Source organism: Amyelois transitella, chromosome 17 (assembly GCF_032362555.1).
Source record: "Amyelois transitella isolate CPQ chromosome 17, ilAmyTran1.1, whole genome shotgun sequence".
Taxonomy (NCBI): Eukaryota; Metazoa; Arthropoda; class Insecta; order Lepidoptera; family Pyralidae; genus Amyelois; species Amyelois transitella.
Genome location: NC_083520.1, coordinates 4,014,093 through 4,041,961, shown reverse-complemented (window position 1 = coordinate 4,041,961; position 27,869 = coordinate 4,014,093). Strand labels below are relative to the sequence as shown.

The following is a 27,869-nucleotide window of genomic DNA, read 5'->3' as shown; positions in this document are numbered from 1 at the left end:
TCAGAAGATCCTCCGCAGCAGCAGCGCGTTGGAGCGAAAGGGATGGCTGGTGGTCGTCAATGCCGCGGTTAAAGGTATTCGTAGAATGCGTGATCTGTATCGGGCGGGCGCGGGGTAAGCGGGGTGCGGGGTGCGTTCGGAAGCGGTGGCAGCTCCCATCGACTCCTGGGGTTATTCTTCCTCAGGCCACTGCTGCTCGAGCGACGTACCAGACGAGCCAGTTTTTTCTGTCCACCGCACTGCACGCCACACACTCGTTAAGCCAGTGCCAACACGAGAAGTCGCCACTAATAAATTACTGTTTTTTACTGCACTCGTAACAGTCACCGCCGCGCACTCGACTAAATTATACCTACGTTAAAATAAAAATTAATCAGCAAAGCCCCAGTTGTTAGCGCCAAATACAGTGAGTACCCTTTATATAACTACTTATTTTTTACGATCTAATCATTACCCTTGTAATTTCTTTATTTATCGATTGTGTTATCCAGATCCAAAAAGAATATTTTCATACTACGTACTCAAACGTCTGTGAAATATTATTAATATATACAAAGGTAGACAGAGAGTAATGATTAGATTCAATTTATTTAATTTGTTTTCTATGTGTTTTGTTATGTGTGTTTAAAAATTTGCTAGCACTTTAGTACTTCTATTTGAATAGGTAGGTACCCTGTTTTTTTTAATTAAAATATCTAATCTCACAAAGAACATCAAACGGAATATCAAATCGCGTAATATTTTCCAAAAAACTAACTTTTATTCCAATTAACATTCCTATATAGAATATAGTAAAAATATGTATAAATTATAATGGATTCATAAACGTTCCCAAGCCTTTCATCATCACAAACACACGTTATTTGAATAATCGCAGCTATTATGATGCAAATGATCGTTAGCGCCTGGCACGGCGCTAGGATCAGAAAAAGGACGACAAAAATATTGGATTTTTTAACCCAAATCACGAGCACCCAATTCCATTCACCGTCCAATGGTGACCATTTTATAACGATTTATGGTTTATTTAACAATAAAAGAAGAATGGTCAGAAGTTTTTGAGATATGAGGAGTCCATAATACTGCTTTGTTCGGTTTTGTATGGCACGCATCATTAGGTAACGTTTTTGACACTTTCGAGTGATTCCCGTGAGATATGTGGACACTGATCCCGCCTAATTGACATACCATGGTGTTTTTTGCACAATTTTGGGACACACAATCTTTCTAAACGTTTTTTTTATAATACCTATAATAATTTATGTCTCTCTTTCTTTGATAAATATAATACATTTTCAATGTACTTACTACAAACTGAAACAGAAATTTGCGAATGTTTTCTATCAGGTTTTTCGAAGTTTAAGTATAACAAATTTGAATAAATATTAGTAATTCATAATTCATGCGTGCTCAGAAACGCAACTGTAAACATAAAACTTTAACATTAATCGCAATGAATATTTAAACTGAACAAGTAATGCGTTGACACAAAACCTTATTTTATGCTGCTATAATAACTTATTACTCATTCGTCATTGCATCTTTTTTTCTTTTAAGATTCTACATGTTGCCAGTATCTATAAATAGATAAGGTAACCATTATTTCTTGAGCGCATATTGTAAAGTTTATCGATATTGATATACCTATTATTTTTTGTCGAATTTGTACATCTAGCCTTGTCTATATAATAAACAGAGTAAAGTAGCGTTAAATTACAAATGGCTATTTAATACTCATAACTTTCTAATAAGACTACAAAGAAATTCTTTATCTTAATATCAAAAATAAAAAATGCAACTTAATTAATGTCACATTGTTATTTTAAAGACCATAACAAAATAAATGTACGAGTACCCACGATATAGATATGGAAAAAAAAGTCCTTATTAGGTTCTGATCGCAATTCCGCAAGACGTCCAAATAATGTAAGTTTTACGCAAATGAATTATAATTATTATTCACATATATTTTTGTATTAACTCGTTATGGTTAAATAAGGTAAACGACATACCTTGAATCTTGAGGCCGAAGGCAAGAATTTACATCTGTAATTACTGCCAAGCGGAACATAGCTTAAGAGCCAGACATCGATTTTTCAAGTAATTTTGCCATTTATTTTTGTGGCATTCACACTTTTCACTTTGCAACTGTTTTATATTCCTGTAATGGAAAAATTTCTAATAAATATAATGAATACATTATAGTTAAGATGAAGATTATACGTATTTAATCTGAGATTTAAAACATTCCGTTCAGTGAGGACTACAGGTTTCGCGCCTAAAACGAAAAATCGCGTTTCGTTCCCGCGGGAATTTCGAGAAATCCTCTTTTGGCATCTAGAACATATAAGGAAAATAATCATTAGACCAAGCGGTTTGGGTTGTGCGTTGTCCGTCAATCTCTCGGTAACTGAAGAGTTTTATATAATGTATATCAATAAACTACACAGGCTAAGAGAGCCTCGAAATTTTGTCTGGGCTTTGACATAAATAAAAGTTGTCCTTTTAACTTGTATATTTTCGTAAGTACCAAATTTTATCAGAATCGGTTGAGAAGTTTTTCATTTATTCGTTCGAGATAAACCTAAATAAAAATCGATTTTGAGGTAAATTCATATACATTATTGTAAAAAAAATTCTGGCCTAGCCCCTGGCTTACATCGCGTAACACGGTGGCCGCCCGAGCCGCCCGCGCCTCGCTAACTCGTTAAATAAGGCAAATTATATTTAGATGATGACATAATTTCTATTGATACGATCTTTTTAACAGCCTTAATGTTTAAGATAAAGTTATCGCATTTTTTTTATTATTACGTGTCTTTATGTGCACTATTAAAAATAATTATGATTAAATAATTCACTTTGAAGTCTGAAATATAAAGATATGTAAGATCGTGTTACAAATAAGATCGTGTCGAAAAAACAGACATACTTAGATGGAGATCGCGTCATATTTACTGCCTTCATCTTCAGCATAATTTTTGGTTATTATAATTAAGTAACGTACAACAAATATAATTTATTAAGGTACATACTTACCTAGTAGAAGTAGTTGCTTGATTTGATTGTCCATAGGGATATTTTTACTTTATCTTTCTTCAGCTGGCTTGCTTAGATCTGTGAGCGAGAAGAAAAACTTCTAAAAAAAGGTTTGATTCTAGTATTACCGATATTTTTTTAGTTTGACACTTTTTTGTCGCCTGCCAGTAACATTGACGGCGAAAGTAAAAGAAAACCAATATAATCGCACCCGGAGCTCGCATAATTCAAAATTCGAATGCATATCAAACATTTGGGGAACATGGGGGACTCACCGCGGGGCGCTTCGCCGCATGTCACTTACTTTCAACTTTGCCGAACCATGTCTGTCTCATTTTTTAGGGTTACTAGAATAAAAAAATTACTTAAAATAGTAATAATTCTTTAGGCCAATCGATTGACTGCTAAGTCGGTATAGGTCTATAATTTAAGGTATTTATGTTAATATTATCTTATAAAATAATAGCCAAAGCAAGAGAATACAGCCGTAATACTTAAATGTACTATTCTTAGAAAGTATAAAGAGAAAATGTGATAAATTCTCTTCAATGAATGATTATTCAACTAATCTGTTGTTATGTAATAAAAAGTAGGCAAAAAGTAACTTTCAAAAAACAGAATTCATTGAAATTCTTTTTCAGAACTTAAAATATATCAGAATATATCCCTAAGTGAAAACAATGCGACTTCAGAATTAAAAACAAAAGGATTTCAAACAAAAACCTACACAAAAATTTTAAATATTTAGTACAGGATTCCTAATGATTACTCTAACCATAGGCGACCTGCAATCATTTGTCACCTTTAGAATAAAAAGGACCCGCTCTCCTCACAGTGAGAGCCGATTTACGACCATTTATAACAATATTGATCGAGGACATGGGATCCATTATCCGGGATCCAATATTAATTTGTTTTTTTTCTTTATTATGTAAACATTCCGTAGTCTATGGTATTAACATTCTTGAAGGCGCTCGAATTCCGAGTTCTGGAGCATACAAATATTAATTGTTAATAAGTACCACTGTTCATATAAAAAATTTCATAGCATCATGATAATTTTTTTATGAGAATAATTTTGTTACAATATGTTATATATTGTCGAGTTATGACAATAAAAGAGAACAAATATAGTACGGGGGTATTGTAACGAAAGGGTTAACCTTACCTTAATTATATAGGAGATGAATATTCAGGTCGAAAATATAATTAATCTCGCGACCTCTGCCTAATTTTACGGGAGAGAGAGGCGTGATTTTCTGTTACTTACAAATATAGCTATATGCAATATCCGTCACCAAACAATATGGTGTTACACAGCACCGGAAATTTATATTTGGACTAGATAAAAAACAAAAGTTTCGACTCTTATCTATAGGTAATCTTTGAGATAAAGCCATTCCTTTTTGGGATGTGTCAAATTAAATATCAACAAATATACCGCGACTTCGTTCAAGGGTTAGCAAACATTGTCGACACTACATTTTTTGTGTTTTGTGTTGACGCAGAAACATTACTTTTCCACCTAATCGTTAAGTAAGTGGAAAAATGTTATTTACTAAAGTAGGTAGGTATTTAAGTAAATTGTACCCAGTTGGTAACTCCAAGCTGGTTATTAAAGATCAATCACGAACTGGTTGCAAAATAGAACAAATTTGATAAACGAAATAAGTTTTATAATTCTTCTTTTGCAATTAGTTGCCAAATAGCGAAGGAAAATCTTTATTTATGATAAGGTTTAGTTGTAGAAACGCTAATACTCTTTAAAATTTGAGGTCTGCTAAAAGTCAGCATATTAGTGAAATTATCCTCATTATCATCCTCTTGGCGTCCCACTCTCTTTCGACAGAAGAGACCAGTGACTATGGTCCTGGAGCGGTGGTCAAGTGAGGTTTTAGCACCTATTGGAACCTATTGGAACTAAAACCTATTGGATCAAAAAGAGATGATATTTTCCATTGATGTTTTCACTCACCGTAACAGCATGTCAGTGAATTGTTCTGAAAAGCTACGATGCAAAATATACGCTTTAAAATGTTTAGAAAAGGCTTTTCTATTATAACTAGGTATATACATATGTTCGTTGGTGTACTGTATACATATTTAAGTATAGGTAGTTTAATAGGTATAACAACTTATCTCAACTTAGTGGGCAGGGCAAAGTTTTCCGTATTCAATCCCTCAAGCGATAATATTCCAAGAAATATAAAATTTATCTAAACCACGACTAACAATACAAAAGTTGATATAAGTAATAACATTTTTATATTATCTTTTGTTTGTAAGTAAAATTCTTTGTTTTTTATTTATAAAAATGGTGACTCACGGCATTGAGCTAATTTTTAGGTAAAGTTTTCGTATCATGTAGGCGGGTAATATATCATTGGTGAAAGATATGCGGCCGATAAAGTTTTTATTGTAAGTGAATCACAAGTTTTTGGGGATATAAAGTAGAGTAGAGTATAATTCCAGCGAGTTAATATACTTTACTTAGGTATAGAAAGTGCTCGTGATTTTTGTTAAATAAGTAATTGCAAAAAGATTCTTTTTTTAAAAAAATAATAATGTCTGGTGAGTAACATTATGTTTTATTACATTTTTTGACAGTTTTTATTGATCTCCATTCTTTTGAATCAACCGCAAACTTTGTTTGCCGAAGATTAAGTACAAAATGAAAAAAAAACTAACACAAAATAGAATGTCATTCACAAAACTGGCCCATTGACGTGTCGTTTTCGGTGCTGTTTGTATAGGCTATTTCGCGCAGTTTGTTTATTTTAAAACACAAATAAGCACTTGCCGGCAAGCGCCACGGCTCACAGGTGATCGTAGACAGCGGAAGAATAGAAGGCAATAGAAATGCCATATTGTAGTGGAAATTATTGAAAAGCAATCATATTTAAGGTGCGGTTTTTATTACTTATATTTATTTATGGCGTATACGTGTAGTAGTTATTTTATATTATTGACTTATTGCAGCGTCTCCCAGAGCCCTTAAACGAAATATTGTCATAAGAATATACATTATATACTCGAGTAATTGATTCAGAAAGCAAAAATATTTATTTAATTAGATTTGGAATGATGTGTTGCATTGCACCCAGTTGTGAATCTGGCATATAAATTTCAGAATTCAGATGAAATATAAGAACGTTATGGTATCTCAGCTATAAGTTGCGATGTCACGTTCAACAGGACCACTCTATAGTTTTACGCTATTATTAATTCTATACTGGTGATATACTTACCTGCTCTATGTGGTTAGGAGAACTTTGTTTTTGGTCAGATTTGAGTACTTAACAGATGTTTGGTCCGGCACTTTTTTTGGAATGTTTTGAAAGGGAAGTTGCTTATTGGGAGGGCGCTTTGAATTTTTCCTTTTGTTTATGTAACATGTAAAGTGTACGAGTATGTTTCTTGACTTCTAAAGAAGAAAATAAATGGAAATTATTCTCTCGGCTATTCAGCTCGAAATTATTGTTGCAATTAGTTTTGTATATCATTCTCGTCGAAAAAATTCTAAACGGAAACATCCACTCACAAATAACTTTCAGTAAACGAACATATAAGCACCATTTAAGAAATACTAATAAAATAAAACTAATCACACCCCGAACCAACTACGGTAAGAGAAACATATTGTATGAAGGGGCGCAAATGTACAACAGACTGCCAAATGAACTGAAAGAATGCAAATTTTTGACTTTGTTCACAGAAAGATTAAAAAAACATGTCTACGAACAAGCTTAAAATTATTGTTGTGACAACTGTGTTTATTTAAAAATTTAACACTGCTTGAATGCGTTACTTGTTTACTATTATTTTGTATTAGATTAAGGCTCATTGTAAGTGAATTTAATTCTTTGTGAGTCAAATAAAGATTTTTTAACCTATATCCGTTCATCTTTTAGGCTTCTTGTTCTCAGAATTATTGTATTAAATATGTGTCTTAAAGGTATACAAAATAATTAAAAGATAATAATTGTTTACTTAATTGCACCATGTTGATAAAAGTGAGTTTTAGTTTTATTCACTATCTTCTAAAGCATGTGAGACCAATACATGCTCTTTTTACACCATCAATGGTATAGTCATACCTACATAATAACGTTCATGGTCTGTTTCGTCCCACGAGAAAGCCGCGAGCGATAGAAAGTCCCACCCACGCGTTCACGATCGTGTAAATAAAAAATATTCTATTTTTAAACTTCAACCGCAGCCGCGTTACGCTCCACGCCCCTTGGTCTGATTGGTGCACGGTAGCCCGATTAGTTTTTAATGATTTATGAGAACGATATCAATTAGATTTGAGTGTTGCCAGTGCGAACCTAACGAAATTGGAAAGAATTTAATGTAGGTAATATGTTCGTAGACAATTTTAAAACTGCCTACCTCTTTCCCTTCGTTACATTTTTCCAATTTATTCGTACGGTAGTCGTAGTACTGGTGTAAGATTCTCTATAAAAATCAAATATGATGAATATTTATAGACATACTTATGTAATTTTGAAGATTAATTACGCCCATAACTTACCTACCTGTATTAGTCCTATTTAATCTCAATTGCAAGTTTTTCCTATTTGTAGCTGTAATACTAAAAGCAATAAAATATAGGTATGATTAAGTTCAATCTTATACGCCGCCAAAGGTGCTTTATTATTCACGAATACATTTATGAATAACAAATATTATTTTATAGCTTTGAATCTAGTAACTACTGGCTTTATGATTATTCAATGCAAAGGGCATTTAATGACTTAATTTTGGTTGAGAAAATAGGAATATAAGAAATAGCATATGTATGGTCACGTACGGAAGTTGTAATAGTGTCTTATAAACCTTTTAACGATTTCTAAGGATATATTGTGATTCTGGTCTGATATGCAATATTGGATTAAGTACCTATAACTTTTTTTACAAATGTAAATATTTATATGAAATAAAAATTCAATAGATATGTAATATTATATTTACACTGTCGTCAGATTCTAGAATATATTCAAAAGAAATCAACCAATAGGTATGTATAATAAAAGTAAATATTAGCATTTAAAAAAAATATCACCTATAACATTTTAAATATCGAACAACAATCGAATACCGTTCAAAAACATTATTACATAAAATATACCACTTACATGAATGCGCGTCAGTTACATACGTGTTTTCATTGGACGACGCGTAAACCAGTAGCCGGTTCCCTCGTTTATATTATGTGGGTGACTGTACATGCCTCTGTGGCTACTGTGAGGACCGCCCCCTCCTCCCGGAGGGCAATTCGGGAGAGGGGAAGCGCTACTGTGTAGGCTGGTATGTATTTTATTTTCTTTGTGTGTGTGTTTTTTCTTCGGTGATGTCAGTTTGTGAATTCTAAAAAAATTCGATCTGATGTTATGTTTGTTTTAGTTAATTACATATACCTAATTACACATATAAAAAAGTCTGATGTAAAAGCATTGGAGATCTCAGATACAACTATGAAATAGTTCTAATTTTATTGTTTCTGTTGAGAAACGCTGACAATATAATCGGCGTGGCCTTTCAGTCTTTTCGAGACTATGAGCTCTGTTTACCTTTATTGGGTTAGGTAAAGGTATGTGTGTATGAATACAATTTTCCCGATTTGTTAAAGACATCATTTCAGAGATATCTTACATGCCGTTAAAAGTTTGTGCTTAAGCCTTCCTGACGCCTACATTTAATGTAGATATTTGAAATAATTCGTTTGTAGCAGCTTTAATAAACTAGTTATCTTTTGTCCTCTTTAATATAATTTACGGTTAGCAGTACATAGAAAGCAATCGAGATGACGTAGCATAGAAGAACATAATGCTTAATGCTACATAGGCAGACGGGCCCGCCGCGCCGGAGGCTATTCGGCCGAGGCCTCCAATATATCAGCCAGCACTCACAGATACTTGCTTACTTGAGAACAGAGCCATCTGAAGAGACGCCAGCTTTAAATTTATTTATTTTTTATTTGGATTAAAACTATCTCTGAATCTAAAGGCGGCGTTGGGTTTTATCTATCCCATGAGGAGTAATGACTTGTAAAGTGTGTGTAGGTAATATTTTATTTTAAAAACGCAATCGAATAATAAATAGAAATGTTACTTCTCCATTGCACAGTTTAGTTATGTAAAGGGATATCAATGTAATGCATGGCATAATACGCGAAAAATTCTTGAGCCTAATAAAAAAAATATGCATTTATTTTGAATAGATAGTTGTTATATTGACATTCATGTCATGCATAATTCATTCCTTTATATGTTTTTTGCCTAATGTTTTAATTTTATATTGATTTTATCGATCAAAAATATCTAAATGAAAATAATAAAATCATCCAAATGATCAAGAAATTACGTAAGAAATATCAACAAAATTATAATGTTAAACTCTATTCCATTCCTATTGCTGTTCTTGTCGCGGCGCATAACGTTCCTGTGGGAACGCACGGGACATAAACTGTTTCGTTATTTCTGCTCGCTCGCTCATTTGTATATTATAATTTGGCCCGTCTTAGCTTAGCTTGGGTTTAAACTTAAATTGTTATTATTATCTTCATTATAAATAATACTGCACTTAAATAGTGACATGATGCAACATGATCGAATCAAATGGTTTGATGGAAACGTCAATCGATGCTTAATCCTAAAACTTGGAGTTGTTTATCTTTTTATCAAGAATTTTTACATGATTTGCTGATGGTTTAGCATTAATGTTCACCTGCTTCCTTCTATTTCACCCTATCCCTATGTATTTTTGCCAAAACGATTGCTTTCCATTAAAAGTACACTCTATTACTTAATTTCATAACCATCATCTCTCCTAGTTTCTCAGTTTTTCTTTAAATTTGTTCATAACACAACACTAGTAGCAGTTTCTTGTTTATGACCTCTATTTTTATTACCAATCCAACGTAATAAAATTAAAAGTCCATTTATAAATATTTATTCATAGACTCAAAGATAGTAATTATGAAAACATGATTCAGCTAATACCACACATTCTGTTCAAAATTTAAAGGGCGATCCAAGAATTGCATTCTTTCTCTTTCGATTATACAGACACAGTCATAAGTTGAACTGAGAGAGTAGCTATTGTTCGTAAAAATGTCAAATAGAATGATAAACATAAAATTCGTGTTGAAATGAGACAAGTGCGGAACAATGATGGTAATAATTTTATTCAAATCGAATCGTGCATTCGAATCGATACATCGATTCGGGACGGTGTCATGGACATACTCAGACATTCTGTTGTGATCACACATACCTACCTATACTAATGCTATTCTTACATTTCGTTTCAGATCAATAGGTCTAAAGAGTTTTATTATAATTAAAAGCTTTGGCTAAAATAAAAACGAAAACACTAAAAGCACTAACTACTCCCTTACATAAAATTAAATTTAATCATGTGACCAGTGATAAATTTTTCAATATATAAATTTTTTTTAAGAAGATCATTCAACTCCTATTGAAGGTCTAAGAATGCAGAGGATTCAAATTGTTAACATTGCCCAATTAATACAAAGAACTTAACACGTCGACAAATTCCTAGAAATCCAAAGACGAAGCCGAAACGACTCACGCTGATGCAGCAATTCGGCGATCATTGAAAGGTGCACAATAGACCATAATAGACCGTATTAGGCCGAGCATAAAGCCAGTGACACGACTTGATAAATATTGAGTTTTTCAATGCGTCGATGTCTTTTCGGTTGTCAGTTTGTTCCATTATTAACTTTGAGATAGTACAGATAGATAAATAACATTTTGTTAAATTCTGATAATTTCTTAAAATATTTAAGGTCAGGTCAATTTAAATATTTTGAGCTGTACTAAACTATTGACCACATTAAAACTAAAGAAAGCGCAACAGCACTTGGTATTACAGAATTTCATGACGTTCGTGTATCGACTTGGCCCACGCTAAATCGTAATACAATTAAGGAAAGTTATACATAACAATAACATTAATATAGAATCCCAATGTAACATAATTTCCATTCCGCAATGATCACCGAGCCGACTCTTGCGCAACTGACAGCAAACAGAACCGAAGCAGCAATTAAAATTAACGATTCTCAAATAAAATTTAACCGGGTACTATATCTGGTTAACAATGTATCTACATTATTCATACATTTTGAATATAATGAAATTAACCCTTGGCGAATGATAAAGGTGAGTTCTGAATAGGAAAATTTGAAATTGGAGTTACGTGTTATAATACCTAGTTATTTATTGTTTATAGTCGTTTTAGTAAAAAACATGTATCCTTATAACTGAAGGGATAGGCAGACACATAATCACAAGAATAGAAGGCTAAGTGACTGAATTGAGATTCAGATGACAGGTTGCTAGCATGCCCAAAAGAAGAATGGCAAGGTTTGGTGAGAACGGTCAAAAAGTTTAAGGAGTAACTTCGACTATCATAACAACGAATTATCACAAGGATAAAAAACAAACAGCATCCAATACTGTAGAAATTACTTTAATTTAAATTTGATTTAACTTTAAAGATTCTTTTTCTGAATAGATACAAGCAAGCATTTAGATATAAATATGTGAAAACTTGATAATCTTGATTTCAGCTACGCATTTAGTATTTAACTTGTTGTTGCCGTGTGGTTCCTGGCACTAATAGAAAAAAGAAAAGGACCACTCCATCGCATTCCCATGGATGTCGTAAAAGGTGACTAAGGGATGGGCTAGCAACCTGTCACTATTTGAATCTCAATTCTATCATCGGGCCAAACATTTTTCAGTCTTTTGATGACTGTTGGCGCCGTCTACCGCTATATCTATATATTATCCTACAAATTAAATATATCTCCATATTTAATGGTCAAAATATGCGCAGCCCATGGTAAACATACAATTTCGTAGTCATTTAATAAAGAACAAAGATGCCTTGATGAATGCGCGCTTTAGAGCATAACGATGCCTTTTATTATGTGGTAAAATTTAATTACTTGAAGCCAAACGGGTGGCAATGTTTTATGGCCGGCATTTGATCTTTAGTTCAATAGTTCAATGCATGAGCATTAAACTCAACCTCTTTATATAGAGAGATTGCAGAGTTATTATTAAAAAAAAAATATTTTGTAATGAATTAAAAATGTAGCAGGGATTAATAATTATTAAACTTTATTTTTAAATTTCTATGTTTAGTGCTGTAACGGTATTAGAGTGTTTTAATATGTCTAATTATATTTGCATTAAGCTGTCAATAAATTGCTATTTGCTGTCTCAGATACAAGTGGGTATAAAATAGTTATTCCTTTAACATACATTATTTATTCTTAAGATACCTAAGACCGAGTATCTCGAGTGCAAATTTATTTGTCATATTTTCAATTAAAATTTTATTATAACTCTATATAAACTGAAATTAATCTTTATAGCTTCGCAGATGCAATAACATCTCGGAATGTAAGCGCATAAACAAGATTTCTACTTCCATTACGGGCTCGCTAATCATAGTAACAGCCATATTAAGTACTAAACGAGTAGGACAATGTAAAGACTATGTTGCTAACAATCAAATCACAACTTTAGTAGAACAAAACCTATTGTGCTGATTTGTGGAATTTTGCAATATTATGTTTGGAGTGGCAGTTTTTGTGAGCAATTATTATGAGTTGTTATACGTGCAATATTGTACATGTAGGTGCGATGTTGTACAATGTTGTTAATGAAGCAAAATGACCAATAATGTGTATAAAAACGTTATAATTGTTAGCAATAAAAAGTTTGTTGCTGGCATAATTTGTGTACATTTATTTGTTAACGATGTTCATGGATACTTTGTTTTCTTTGTTCAATGAACATAGCAAAAGATGTGCCCGGGAGTCTATGAGTGCAATGCCATTGTTCAATTGTCAAGTTTTTTATAAACAGAAAATAATTGTATTTATTCTTATTGTTTTTGATTCCTTCATCAATGGTTTTTTATTTTATTGACATTTCAATCAAACATATCGTTATTCATTTCGGCATTCCCTAACAGTCAACTCACAATTTTCTAATTACTCATCATATGCGCACTAATATATTCAAGAAATTGTTGTGCGTAAAACAAATTTTCTTAGAATAAAAACTAACTCATTACCCATACCTATTTAGTGTACTCATTGATTTTAGCATGTTAATTCCGTTCTGTGAAAATGTCATGTCAAAAGTTCAAGGGAGGGAGGAGAGGGGAGGGAGGGAAGGAGGCGTATGATTCACTCTTGCGCATATTTTGAAGATCGTTCTTAAGATCGTGTTTGCGGTCTGTGTGACTCATGTGGAATCCGCTTGAACTAATTTTAATAAGCTAAGAGTATATAAGTAGCGAAACAGACGCGTCTCTTTTAGTATTTCTTTTCTCTTAAAGTATTTCTGTTTTTTCATAGTAGATAATAAACGATATTAGTGTATTGTAATAAAGCTACATAAAGCTTAACTAATTTTTCATATACAAAGTGAAGTGAAAACAAACCTTATGGTAATTAGCAATTTGGATTGTCTAGTCAGTAATTTTTTTTATTTATCAGTGATAAATGTAATTTGGTTAGATAATTAATTTGCAATTTTGTTATTTATTTTTTTAAATAAAACAATAATTATTGACCAAGGCTTACTAACTAGCGTTTCTATCATAATTTATATGACTGAGAGGTGTTATCACAAACAGTTGTATCAAATGATACAAATAATCATAGTACAGGATGAAGACTCCAAACAAATTAACATTTAATAAAGACTAACAGAACAGTAGGTTCTTTTTTTATAAAACCTCGTCGAAGTCCGTTCTTTTTTTAAGTTTAATGAAAAATCTTTGCTCTCTTACTGCAATTATAACCTCACTCTCTAGAGAATCTAATTAATGAATGTAGTAGTATTTTAAGATATTCTCAGTCTATGTTGGTGATTACCGCGACATAATTTCAAAAATACAATGCGACTTCTTATTTTATGTTTTGGCGGAAACCTTGTGAACCTTAAAAGAACTCGCCACCCTAAAGATGTTTATCCATACATTTAACGTCGAAATCTCCATCCATAAAAGGATTATGGACTAATATGTTTTAAGTATATTTTAGAAGTTTTTGCGATGTCGCTTTCATGTCTACTGTTTGTCGTGACGTAGAAACAAAAACACTATTATTAAGAAGATTTAATCGCAGCGTGTATTTCGTTGCTCTATAAAACATTATTTTAGTTTACAAAAATTTGATGTGAAGATGATTTTTAATGCTTTGTTCCCTAGTGTTTTTGCGATTAAGTGTTCTCTTGAAGACTGTGTTAGTCTAAAAAAAGTTTAAATGTCAATCTTTAATTCATGCTTCAAGATTTATAAGTCAACAAAACCTACTGTGACACCGACCATAACTAAGCGAATATTAACTAATACTTTTGCCTAATTAACAACAAGTTATGATTGGTCATGTGTACAATTTACCCATGAATACTCCTCATTAAGGTGCTTATCCATTAGTGTGCACGGATATTCTATTAACCTGAACTTAGGTTTGTACGAAGCTGTTGCTTATATTTTTCATATTAAAAACAAATTCTCTCTTACTGTAAAACTAGAATTTTTATAGCTACACTGCCTATAGAAAAATATAATAGCTAATAAAATAGTCTCATAAACCAATCTAAACCCAAAAATCTAAATAAAATAAAAAAGACTGATTCATTATCTCAACAATTCTTTTTATCATCGCTCATTAAAAATAATTTTAAGTAGAAACGCAAAACTTGTTTTTGATGTCACATTTATACCACATTAGACTTTTGTTTTTAATAAAACTATTCCAATATTCAATTTTATTTATATCTACTATAATGTATTTTACTTACTCCAGATAACTAATTGACTATAAAGCGAAGATCAAATCATATTTTTACACTAGTGTAGCACATCAGCTCGCAGCAGTGGATCCCCGGCTTTACGCGGCCCGTTCTTCAACTCGTGACGGTCGTTCATAAGATCCAGTACTCGTATGCAGTTAAGAGACTATAAAATTTCACATACGTGCCGCTACACGCTTGTTCCAAGAGCCGGACTTTATTGCTTCTTTAACTGTTTGAGTTTGTGAAAACGTTAGGCATTTCAGTGTTATATGGATCATCGGAATCTTTAATATGAGTAGTTTATACGAGAACATCTTATTGTAAACTAGAGGCCGCCCGCGACTATCAATACCGCGGGAACTCCAGGATAAAAAGTGGCTAATGTGTTATTCTGGGCTGCATGCTTCAGCTACCTACATACCAAATTTCATCGTAATCGGTTCAGTAGTTTTTGCGCGAAAGAGTAACAAACATCCATACTGACATCCTGACAAACTTTCGCATTTTTATATTAGTAGGATAATATCTATTAAAATTTTTAGGTGATAGCAAGTGGTAGTTGAAAAAGTGGTAGATTTTTCAACTTAATGGTTAGTTATGATCCTATTTGTCTGCCTAATTCATCAATATTCGTTAACAATTCATATGTGAGTCTAATTCTCACTTCTTTATTTTTTCTCACAATACCCACTCAATGTCCCTCTAATTTCGGTCATACGATACGTAATCTAGAAAGCACAATGGCCCGGGGTCACGGTAATGACAGAAGCCGAAAATCATCAACAATTTACAGGCACAGTACCGCTGCCGAAATGATTGGGAGTGTGTGTTTCGTGAGTGAAACCCACGGTAGCGCCCCGAGCCACCGGCTGCTTTCCCACCGTCACGCACTTGAAAGTAAACGGTACAATTTCTATACATTCATTAATTTGTTTATCATATATTAAACGCGAAAGTCGTTTTTGAAAAATGTGTATGAATACGCCCTGGAAAGTAAACAATTATTTATTTGTTTATTATAATATTTAACACATTTGTGAGACGAAAGTTCCTAATTTTGTAAAAATTGTCTGAACCTGCCATTGGAAGAAAGTAAACGGTACAATTTCAGTGGGTTTATAAATTTTCATTAAATGTCACTATGTAATGGTATTTTGACAAAGTAATTCTCTTTGTGTCCTCCTCTTTCAGCCGACTAACTAGAATAACTCTCAGAACGTTATGCCTTAGAAGATTTGAAATCCTTTGTTATGGGAAAGAAAGAAATTCATAATCTTCTAATGCATACCTTAAATTCTAAAACATTATTACAAAAGCACAGTATATAGTTATAATAAGCTAAATATATCTTGTGCACTTCTGTATTTAAAAAAAAAACTAGCTTTTAACCTGTGTTTGTTGGAAAATCTTTACCAATTATTTTTACAAGCAAAAATATTAAGATTTTTCCAGACAAAAAGACTAACAAAGGTTCTTAAATCATATTTCACAGATTTCATAATTATGACTTTATAATAGTCGCCTTTAAATCTGAAGAGATGCAGATGACGAAAATTTAATTGTATCAACACTTCGCAGAACACAAAATGTCTAATGCCAAACCGCCCACTTGGCACCGCCATTGTCGATTGTCGGTTCCCGGTTCTTCGCTACCTGTTCATTGCGCCTTGCCGCCTTGGAGGGGGGCTTCCGCGTAACACTATCAGATGGTAGTTTCCGCACCCTCTCGCCATACCAGCCAGTTGCTAAACGCACCCGCTCCTGGACGCACGCTATTTTGACACATCTAAACTGTCACAAGATCTGTGTGCGCGATTTTTCAATTAAGGAACGCGCCGTGATTTGCTGCTTCGATTTTCGAACGTGATTTGTGAAAGTGTTCGTAATTTTATAGCCGTTAGAGGTGTGTACTCGTATTAAAGCGTAATTTGTATGATCATTTAACTAATTGAAATAATTTATGCATATTATTGAACATCGTGACTGTGAATACTTAATATTCATTTCTTTAGTCAATTAGCGTATACGCGTACTATTAAAAACACGTGTGTCTATAACAATTCATATAATTTGAATAATTACTGCGCCATGAACCCTTAACCTAACCTTCCGTTTTGATACTTTGTTACTTTTTACTAGTCGTTACTTTTAAAACAACCTGTACTTATGCATACATTACAAAACACATACCTACCTTTTATCTCTGCAGCGCATAACCTAAAATAAACCTTACATCTTTACAATAGAGTTGATAATATTCTGTGATTCTGTTATCTGATAAGATATGACTTTTACAGGCGCTGTAGCCCCGCCCGTCTCACGCGTCGCACCATAGATCAGACAAAATGTTCGCTGTGATGCAGATCGACGAGGATCACACTAGGGACTTCAGGCGTAAACTTCGTCCGAAGTGCGAGTTCGTCTGCAAGTATTGCCAACGCCGTTTTACGAAGTCATATAATCTGATGATACACGAAAGAACCCATAAGAGCCCGGAGCTAACCTTCAGTTGCGAAGTCTGCGGCAGGAGTTTTAAGAGGCAGGACAACCTACGTCAGCACAGGTGAGTTCTATTTTTGAATGTGGTGGTTTTTGTTTTTTTTTTATTTGAATAAGGATTTTTTTTTATGAATTCAAGAGAAAAGGTTTGACTTCAAGGAATAAGGTCCTAATCTTTATGAATAAGATGCTAGCAAGTAGTTTTTTAAACCTGTAGCCAGTACAAAGTTTAATAGAAAAGAAAATGTTATTTCTATGTACTAATTATTATAAATGACAATAATGTAGTTAATCACTTAATTAAACAGTTAATCGCTTTGCGTCGGTCTTTGCATTTGATGCTAAAAATCTTTATTATGTTGACAATGTTTGCCAGTTTGTTGTTCAGTGATAACTGAAATCATAGACATAAACGTTATAAGAAATACAATTTATATTTTTAGGGCAACCTTTCAAGTTAAAAACAAAAGCTACAAAATCAATAACATTTAAGTAATTAAATATTTTTGTCTTCTTTTCTTGATTTATCAAACATCTCTTATAAAATACAATTTTTTGAGAACCTTCGCTTAACATGAAGTGTAGTTGTCTCTTTGGTACTACAGTACCTACATGGAAATAAAATCAGAAAATCATCATGACGACCGTCTTCGGTTCGGTCTTCGTCCGGTTTTGCTTGGCACACTGAGCAAAAAAATAACAATGTTGCCGATAACTATAAAAAAATACAACAAGAATCTCAAAAATTTGAAATTACTGACATGATTTTTTTATACACATATGTACATACCTATTTATATGTTGATCAAAATAAATATTATAGAATATATTTAAAAATCTTGGAATATTTTTAACTCTTTATGGCATATCACATTGAATTGTCAGCAGTAACACAATAGGTAACAAAAAAAGTATTATCTTCCTGTCTTATGATTTTAAAATCTCACAAAAAAATTATTTTAGTCATCGCACTGACTAATTTTGTAGACTAGGGTAAACATGCCAATGATCGACCTACATAGCTCGCGGTTGACACCTGGTATCGTCAGGTGAGATTGGCAAGGCTGTGGCTTACCCACCGGTCTGATGGAATTAGGGTCCGACCCATCACAGGAGCATTCATCCGATAATGTATGACGCGGTAGACCAGACTACTGTTTCAGATTACAGCAAATAAGTGGCAAAGATCATTGAGTCATATCCCTGATCTCCAATATTTCTAATCTATAAAAAAAAAACTAAAACGATAAAAAAAGTAGTCTTTATTTTCTCTGCAATTATTTCTGATACCGAAATTGCTTAATCCGTTTTTTTTTAATAATTTTTGTCACTTAAAAAGTATTTTGAAAACAAATTCAAGCCTTTTTTTTTGTATAACTGATATACGAGTAAGTCTTTTTGGCAAAATTTTGTTGTTAAATTTTGAAATGCAATATTGAATCATGGCAAAAGCTGCACAAGATGAATTCGTCTATTACCTAACTCGCCCTTTACGACATCCATGTGAAAGAGTTACGTGGTCCCATTCTTTAGTGAATATAACTATAGAAAATACCTATAAATGTTCTTTTCTATAAGTTCATGAATAATCGTGAATTTGCAATCGGCATGAAAGCTAGCTCTGTGAATAGGTGCATCTGCATACGTCTCGATTGAGAAACAGAATGAGCGTTACAAAATCGGATTTACCATTGCGAAACGCTAAAATTGCTTACAAATTGTAATATGTTCAAAGATCAGTAAGGGATTTATCAAACTAACATATTCTTTTTTGTTAATTATTTAAAAAAAATATACCTAGCAAAGGTATATTTTATAGCCATGATTTTTTAAATTTACATTGAAGAGATTTCAATTAATTGATAATAAAGTACCCATAATTAAAATTTTAGTTAATCATGTTAGTTACATACAGGTAATTGTGATATATGTACTCTTTGAAAACTCAACAGATTATTAAAATGGTACCTATCACTGAATAATAAGAATACTACAACACAGAAAAATAATTCTACGTAGAACTGTAATAATTGTATGAAAAATTAATAAATTACCGAAGATCTCACACTTTTGTTCTATTTAAAAATATCAAAATGAAATAAAGTGTATTACTTTAGAATGAAATACTATCACTTTTACTAGACAAAATGTTCACAAAAATAATAAGAATATTTAGTCGGTTTTTATGATTATATCACAATAATAGGCCACGTGTAGGTACTTACGTATTCAACATTTGCGTAGCATTATCTAAAACAAATATCGTATAGTAATAGTACCTATATGTAATACTTTTCAAACATACGATTAATTAAAAAAAGATTGCTGAATGTAACCTGTCAATAGAGTTCATTAAACTTCTTAATTTTTAAAACTTTTTCACATTTTGCGAGTTGACTGTACATGTTATTGTATTAAATTAGTGTCACTCTACCTATAATATTTTTTATTTTTTTGCTTAAATTTTATATCTTTTATGATTCACTAGTGATAAAAGACTAAAATTTTTTACTGAAGAAATAATACATATATTTATTAGCATAAACTTTAATGAATACAAATAACATTAGCATCAGAGGAACCGTTATTGGTTCGACAACAATAGCTGACACCGCGCACTTTAGACAGGATTTCCCCGCTCAGAACAAATTAAATGTTACGTTTGTCCTTAAAATTGAATCACCCAATGTGAACTTTTATTAATAAGTGCGTTCACACTTGTCAGTCAAGATTGTCAACGCATGCCGGTTGTCATTTATAATTAACATACAATGTGCTAGTAGCCATGTCATACCGAATGCAAATGTGTCCGGGTTGAAATGGGAAGAAATTAGACTGATGCATGTATATTTGGCGTTTTGATGTCTGTATTGTAATAGAATAAATTGGTTCAGCAAAATTAGATAATAATTAGTAAAAATAAACGAGAAGTAGTCTTTTAAAATAAGAACAAATCTGCAATTATAGAGCGGGGTACTTACATATGAGTGGAACGGTTCCGTGTGAATACCGCAGATCCGGCACGGCGCTACCGAGATGGACGATAGATCGCTCACGCTCGAGTCGTGCGGTCGTGACGGCCCGTGTGTTAACGGTGCTTAATGGGCCCTAATGCTTCCGAAACTGTGCGAACGCGGACGGTAGCCCACAAGAGAACAGCACACGTGACCTGGGCGGTATAATTTGCAGCAGGGTTGCTATCTCTTTCAGATTTTTCGACGACAGGGCTTTTTAGGTCAGCGTTAGGAGTTAACGTAATTTTATTACACTGCACATTTTCGTTCTTAAATTTAAAGTTTTGATCTGAGATTACACCGTTTCCGGCATTTTCATAAACATGATCTCATCTACATTAAAGTGGATATTTGTTGTACCTATATATGTTATTTCTTATTTTCCATATTAGTTATGAAACGGTTTAACAATAAGTATATTTTAAGTAAGTTTTAAATCTACATAACGAATCAAATATCAGCTGATATTAGCTTCGGTCACCACCAACCCTGCCACAGTTTATGCGCCGTACAAGGAAACAGTGTGTACCAAGCTTAACCGTTGGTCGGAATTGCGGCAATTTGTCAGTGCACCCATGTATGTGATGCCTGTTTTGGCGTTTATGACTGAGAGATCGCCCTCATAGTTTAGAAAGGTTACGCGATCTGTTTCTGTTATGATTTCGCCTCTGGCAGATGTTCGTGTTTAAATTTCTTTATTTTCCATTATAGTATTGTTTTGGTTGTTTGAAACTGTGAAAAACTACATAGAAACATGGGGGTAATGTTGCAAAATGATATGCGATGATGTTTGGTTATAAATAATTTTATTTATTGATTTGTTTATTCAGATCAAAATCATAATCTTACCAGATAACAAACAAGATGTTGTGTGATATGATGTAACAAAGAGACTTTTAACAGAAGTCAGAAGGTACTTTATCTGCCTCAACTTATTACTTCTGGAAAAGGTTTTATATAAATAAACGCCAAGTTAATATCATAATAAATTAAATAAAAAAAATAATGTCATTATTTGTATAAAAAACAGACTCCCCACTTGCACTTTTCAAATTTTCATTACTAAAATTACTTCTGAGATCTTGGATTAATAAGAACCCCAATTTGTCATCTTAAAAAAATATCATGGAAACTACTTCTGAAATTATTAATATGCGTACAAAATTTTAGGGAAACATTAACGAAACGGCACTACCAGACGAACAAAAGTCGTGACATGATGTATTCAACACATCATTACCTTACGTCATATAATTTCAGTCCCCGGTCCACGATACAGAAGTTCAATAGCACCCATCAGCATCACACGATTTGTTATCCAAGTGTTTGTTCATACAAATGGTAGTCGAAGAGCTGATGCACTTTTTGAACCTGATAATCGTTTGTAGAAATAAATATTGCTCAATGAGAATAGTAAATGGACATGTAACGAAAGAAATACCTAAAGGATAGACCAGAATCAAGTCTGTGATTGTTAAATACCTAGGATTTTTATGTAGGTAGTTACCTAACCTTACATCTTATTTTATCTCTTACGGCTTAGACGGAGAAAATTGTCTTTAAAAGACTGAAAACCCAAGGCATAGCTTAGTCATGGAATTGAAATTGAGATGTTCCTAGCTCTGAAAGATCGCCTGAGAGATTAGTACTGTCATAATAATTTTAAATACTACTGTTTTAGAAAGAAAATGTACATTTGGTCACCTTCCCTTACCCTATACCCTCATATCAAGTCTGTATCAGTCGCGTGTGAACCTTACACCGTGAGCGCCGCCGGCGCCCCGCTACCGATCACTGATTGCTTTAATATGGGCTCGTTTTGCGGTAATGTATGCGGAAGTGTTTGATTTTCACGTTCTTACCCGACTGCTGTATATATATATAGGAATGTTTTTTGGGTTGTAACTCGATCAAAAGCAAGTTTAGCTCTCATACTAGATCTCTTCAGCTGATCGCTAGTCTATGTTGATAGTTTCATGTTATAAATCAACTTCTTTTCACACTATTCATGAAAGCGATTGAAACTTATCATTTAGTCGAGGGTTAACCTGTAAAAAAGACAAAGTTTCGCAATTACAATACAGGTCTTTGCATTTCCATTCCTAATAGTAAGGAAAGCTGATGAAAACAAAAGCCAATCGATTTAATTAAGATTAGAAATTGGCTTACAATCCCGATGTCCCATTTAGTTAGCGCACTGGGTCATCGGCGCATGTAGCGATTTTCTTATCGAGTCTCACGGGATCCGATGCACGCGCGAATCGAGTCGACGCCATATCGATTGTAATCGATTTATTTTAAACGACGTTGACGATAATTCGCTAGATTAATAGTATCGGGTTCTAGTTTTATGGTTTCTGACTTTTTTTTTGCGGTAAGTACCGAGAAGTACAAATCAGATCACAGGTTTTATAGCATGAACTTACTACATACTATTTCCTTTAATGTAGATACCAATTTAATGTGTAAACAATATAATTTAACAAACAATCATAATCGATTTACTTTAAATATAAATACACCTCCTAAGTAAATTATAAACCAAATATTTACAAAATCTGTTCATTATCGGCAGACTAAAACATACAGTCAAAAAATACAGTCATCTTCGAAATCTGTTTTGAATAATGATAACTATGGGTTCTCGAACGATTCTCGAATTCAAATGAAACTCGAAGTGTTGAGATCGATACGGCTAACAGTGTAAAGGGCGTAGGTGACAGTCGACGGCATTTATTTCACTTCCGCGCGATACAAGACTGGGTTAGAACGTGCACACCCTGTAGTATGTGCGACTGTGGGAACCGACACTACTGGTACATAGGATGTGCAAGAAAATTAATTGAACAAATAATTTTATTACTATATTATAGAATCTTATAATGAAATAATAAATAAAATTATTTTATATCCTGGCTTTACATATAATTGAAATAATAATATTATGAAAAAAATATCAAATGTTGCATTTATTTAAATTAAAGTTGTCATTATAACAAAAGTTTTGAAATAGTTGTTGTTGAAAAAGTTGGGAATAATCATTCTCGAGCGTGAACTGAAAAGGATTGATAAATTCGTCCTTATTTATATTACAACGTTATGCCTTAATCAATTAAAATAATAAGCTTTAGTGTCTTACTAATACCTAGTAATAAAAATATTGTAATTAAAGTTAAAAGACAAAGTAACATTTGTAAAATTAAAAACCATAATCAAAGCGCCCAGTTCTAACGCGATTTAACACTATTAAGATTTCATCTAAACCAGTCACCCACAATTCAGTGTGGGTTTGCCAATTACTACTATAAGACGCAATAATTTTGGCTAAACATCAAACTTTAGCCAATAACTGGCGCGAATTGCGCTGATTTCCAGACTTTGGCAGACTCTAGCCAATTTAAACACCCTATATAAGGCGAGGTATCGCGAAAGACGCCTAATTAACCGCACCCGAGGTGCGATCGCGAACAATTGAACATTTTAGTCGCAATCGAATTGTGGAGATTTACTTAGATTATGTTAAGTAGTTTCGAGTTTATACATATACTTAGGTTTTAGGTTTGGTTAATATGGTTTTAATTAATCGTCTTTTGTTAAAAAATTTCTTGAATATTTTGACGAATCGTATCTATATACTTTTTTTATCGGATTTTTAATTGTAGAATTAAAATTAACTTAAGAAATTTATGAACGGAATTTTGTCGAAAAATTCATGATATAATTTCATAAATACATTGATTTATTTAAATATTGAATGTCTTAATTCAACTTTATCTTATTAATATGACTGAACCATGTTGAAAAATCAGTCCGTTGTCACTATAATATCCACATCACGATTTCATTTGAATAATTAAGACGTTTTTTTCTGAGATAAGACATACACACAAATGATAAAGTAAGAAGATAAAGTTTTGCCCACGTTGTTCTCTTATGTGAATATTTAGATATTATGAATGATTATAAACAAATATTTTTAGGAGATGAACATTTATAATATATCTATTGATTAAGTGTAATATATTAAAATGATAACAATTCATTAAATAAAACGCGTAGCTCAATAACAATTTGTTGCCGCTAGATCCTACAGGTTGTAAACAGAATGACTGCAAAAGCATTTTATTCATATAAAAGTTCTTAATGACAATGTTGTCAAACAGGCATTTTTAAAAGATTTTATTATTAGACCTTTCTGGGACCCACCGACATTTCTTTGAAAATTATAAGAACAATTGTATGCAATTTATTTTTTCTTTTTAAAATTCACTTCACTTTAAAATATATTATATTTTTAACTTATATAATTACATTTCTTAAATGGTAAAGGGGTTTCGGCATAAGGCACAAAACAAGAAAGGCACTAAGGAGATCCAAGGACAATATTAAACAAACTTGTAATCTTTATGTTTACCTTTTCAATTTTTAATTTTGTGGTAGCGGTATAACCATACTGAATAAACACTAACTACAGCACAACACCTGTTTTTTTTGCACTGTTGTTAATTGTTCTGTTTTGTTGAAATCTGGTGACTTGATAGACTTTTGTATAAAAATGAAATGAATCATAATAGTAAGAAATATTTTCAAACGGGTATTATCGATTTGTTATTTTCTAAATTTAATGAAAATAAAAGAAGTATTTTATCTTAAATAAAAATTCAATCTCCAAATAATACATCGTATTGGCCCGTTTGAAAGTAAATAAATAATATTACTAATATTTTTTTTCTTAATTGTTGTAGATGTAGTCAATGCTTGTGGCGGTGAAGGTGACGGAGTAAGCACGATCCTACTACAGCGGTCTCTCTTACACAATAGAGTAAGAATCCATTTTATTTCATAAGATTCTCTTTTTGAAATAATATTGTGACATAGAACGATTGACATTGGATAAAAGCAGACCGCCAAATTCTTATTATCAGTGATCGTGCTGTTATATTATTGAGCCCTACAAGCATTTTTTAAAAAGAAACTTGGTTTTAGATTAATTAATTATTTTCTTCTTATAGATTAATTTTTGTTTCAGAGAAATTCACTACAACTCAACAAAAGAGAGTACCGTGTATGTCAGATGGTGATAAATCGTCTATTGCATTACTACGTCATCGCATTTAACATTCCGGAGTAACATTTTACGTAACAGTATTCGTGCTTTATCATTAACGACACCAGAATGGGATATGGCAATGAGATTTGGATTTGAAATTTCGATTCAATTGCAAATATAAATTTGAAATCAGATGGTATCGAACGTAAATACGTGGCCATTTATTTAATCTTAAATTTCAAACATATTTTTCGTTTTCTTGGTTACGGTAATCAAACGTCTTGTTAGAGCTTATTTTGCATTTAAAAGCTCATGAGATCATTTTTTTCGATCGGAATTTATAAAATGTATTTATAAAATGTAATGATTGCTTTTTTAATTTAAGAATTTAATGGTCACGTATGAACATATTCTGAAATGTAATCTTTGTGATATTATAATGGAGAGTAGATCCGTCTTCGTAGGATATGGTGATAGAGTTTGGTTATTATATTTGTTTGTGGAATTAATGTTCGAACAGAATTAATATTTTTTAATACTGGATTATAATATTATTTTTGGATTGGATTAATATATATATATATATATTGATAGTCTTTAAGTGTATATTTGAAGGTAATTATCTCTAATGACACAAGCTATTTTCAATTCAATGTCTTGAGTCTGACGCATAGGGATATTTAGCTCTTAAAAAAAGTGTCGCTTTTGCTTTTCCAATTATCTTTTGGATGATATATGAGACAATTCTGTTTGAAAATTTATTTCTTGACAATATAAGAACATTCTGGTAAATTGTAAATAGTATTTATTAGGTTTAGAGATGGTAGCATTTAAACAGCTTCACTGCTTATCTATTTTGTAAATTAAAATAATATTTATGACATTATTTAATATACTGTTTTTATTGTAAGTTTCTAATAATTAGAACATACATTTCTGGAGTAGGTTTGAGGAAATTTAAGAGTACGGTATTAAGAATTTATTTCAACATTATTCATGAAACATTCCATTAGTTTGGTTACAAATATATATTTGGGTTGATCCATAAGTTTATGAATGGGTGAGAAGTGTTTTATCTCAAATATTCATTTTATTTAATAAATTACTGCCATGAAATACTTGTAAATGAAAATCAATTGTTGCCTTAATTTTTGTATACATAGAACAGGTTAAAAATGATTTTTTAACTACTATTATTAATTTTTTTTAATAAATTTCACAATTCATTAACTATCAGAGGACTACGGCTAAATAAATAAAAGTATTGTTACTAATAATAAGTTTTTATGATTTCAACGCTGCGCTTCGGAAATCAAATTTACGATATTCAATTTCTTACTTCAATTACTTTTCAGTACTTGGCCGTTTTTCCTTTAATAAATAAATTGAAACAAGAATGCAAATATTTACATCAAAGTGAAATAATCAAGAACATATTATTAGAAACTTGTTAATAACATCTTATTATTATTATTTGCTATATTGCAATAATTGGCTTCCATATGTAACTTTACCATATTTCGATGTTTTAGCGAAACATGCGGTAAGGTTAAAAATTTTAATTTCAGTTGTCTATATGATATATATGTATATGGACTGTCATATACGACAGTGAAACAGCTTACGTATGTTTTAATAATAATATTGTAACATATATGTTATACTTACATGATTTGAAAAGTCTAAGATAAGAAACTTGATCGATAAGTGTAGTCAATATTAAATTTACTGGTTCATTAGATTCTGAAATAATTTTACAATTTTGTTATCGAAAATAATAATAACACATATTATTAACTACTATTAAAAAGAAGCCGTTATTTGCCGTGTGGTTCCCGGCACCAATAGAAAAAAAGAATAGGACCACTCCATCTCTTTCCCATGGATGTCGTAAAAGGCGACTAAGGGGTAGGCTTATAAACTTGGGATTCTTCTTTTAGGCAATGGGCTACCAACGTGTCACTAATTGAATCTCAATTCCATCTTAAAGCCAAACAGCTGAACGTGGCCTATTAGTCGTTACAAGACTGTTGGCTCAGTCTACCCCGCAAGGGATATAGACGTGATTATATGTATGTATTAAAAAGAAGAGTACAGAATACCAATTACTGAATTTATACACGAACAGAACAAATAATCCTGTTAACTAAGTATTGTATGGTTTTCAGATTTTGTTGTTCTATTCATGATCTACAATCCAATATTAATTAAAATCTTAGAAAATCATGTGTGATGACATAAAGTGGTACCTAAATAAAGTTCCAAGTGCCAATTAACAGACAGAATACGTCTGTCGGTAGCCATATTTTAATATAATATTTTTTTAGATTTATACAATTATGTCTACGTTACGTCATATATGTATCAATTTCAATATATTATGTAGATCAGTACCTAATAAATGATTGATCA

The 27,869-nt window shown here is 32.2% G+C and overlaps 1 protein-coding gene across 4 annotated transcripts; it reads left to right on the top strand.

Moving 5' to 3' along the window:
• Positions 1 to 178: 178 nt before the first annotated feature.
• On the top strand, positions 179 to 27,869 carry LOC106143352 (protein drumstick). 4 transcript variants are annotated; one of them, XM_013345406.2, is made up of 4 exons: positions 179 to 406; positions 17,192 to 17,457; positions 25,153 to 25,229; positions 25,437 to 27,869. In XM_013345406.2, the coding sequence occupies exons 2-3, from the start codon at positions 17,240 to 17,242 to the stop codon at positions 25,175 to 25,177; spliced, it is 243 nt and encodes an 80-aa protein (XP_013200860.1). In that variant the 5' UTR covers positions 179 to 406; positions 17,192 to 17,239; the 3' UTR covers positions 25,178 to 25,229; positions 25,437 to 27,869. The 4 variants fall into 4 exon arrangements, with proteins under 4 accessions (XP_013200860.1, XP_013200863.1, XP_013200861.1 ...); XM_013345409.2 differs by lacking the exon at positions 179 to 406 and adding an exon at positions 5,520 to 5,610; XM_013345407.2 differs by lacking the exon at positions 179 to 406 and adding an exon at positions 13,484 to 13,539.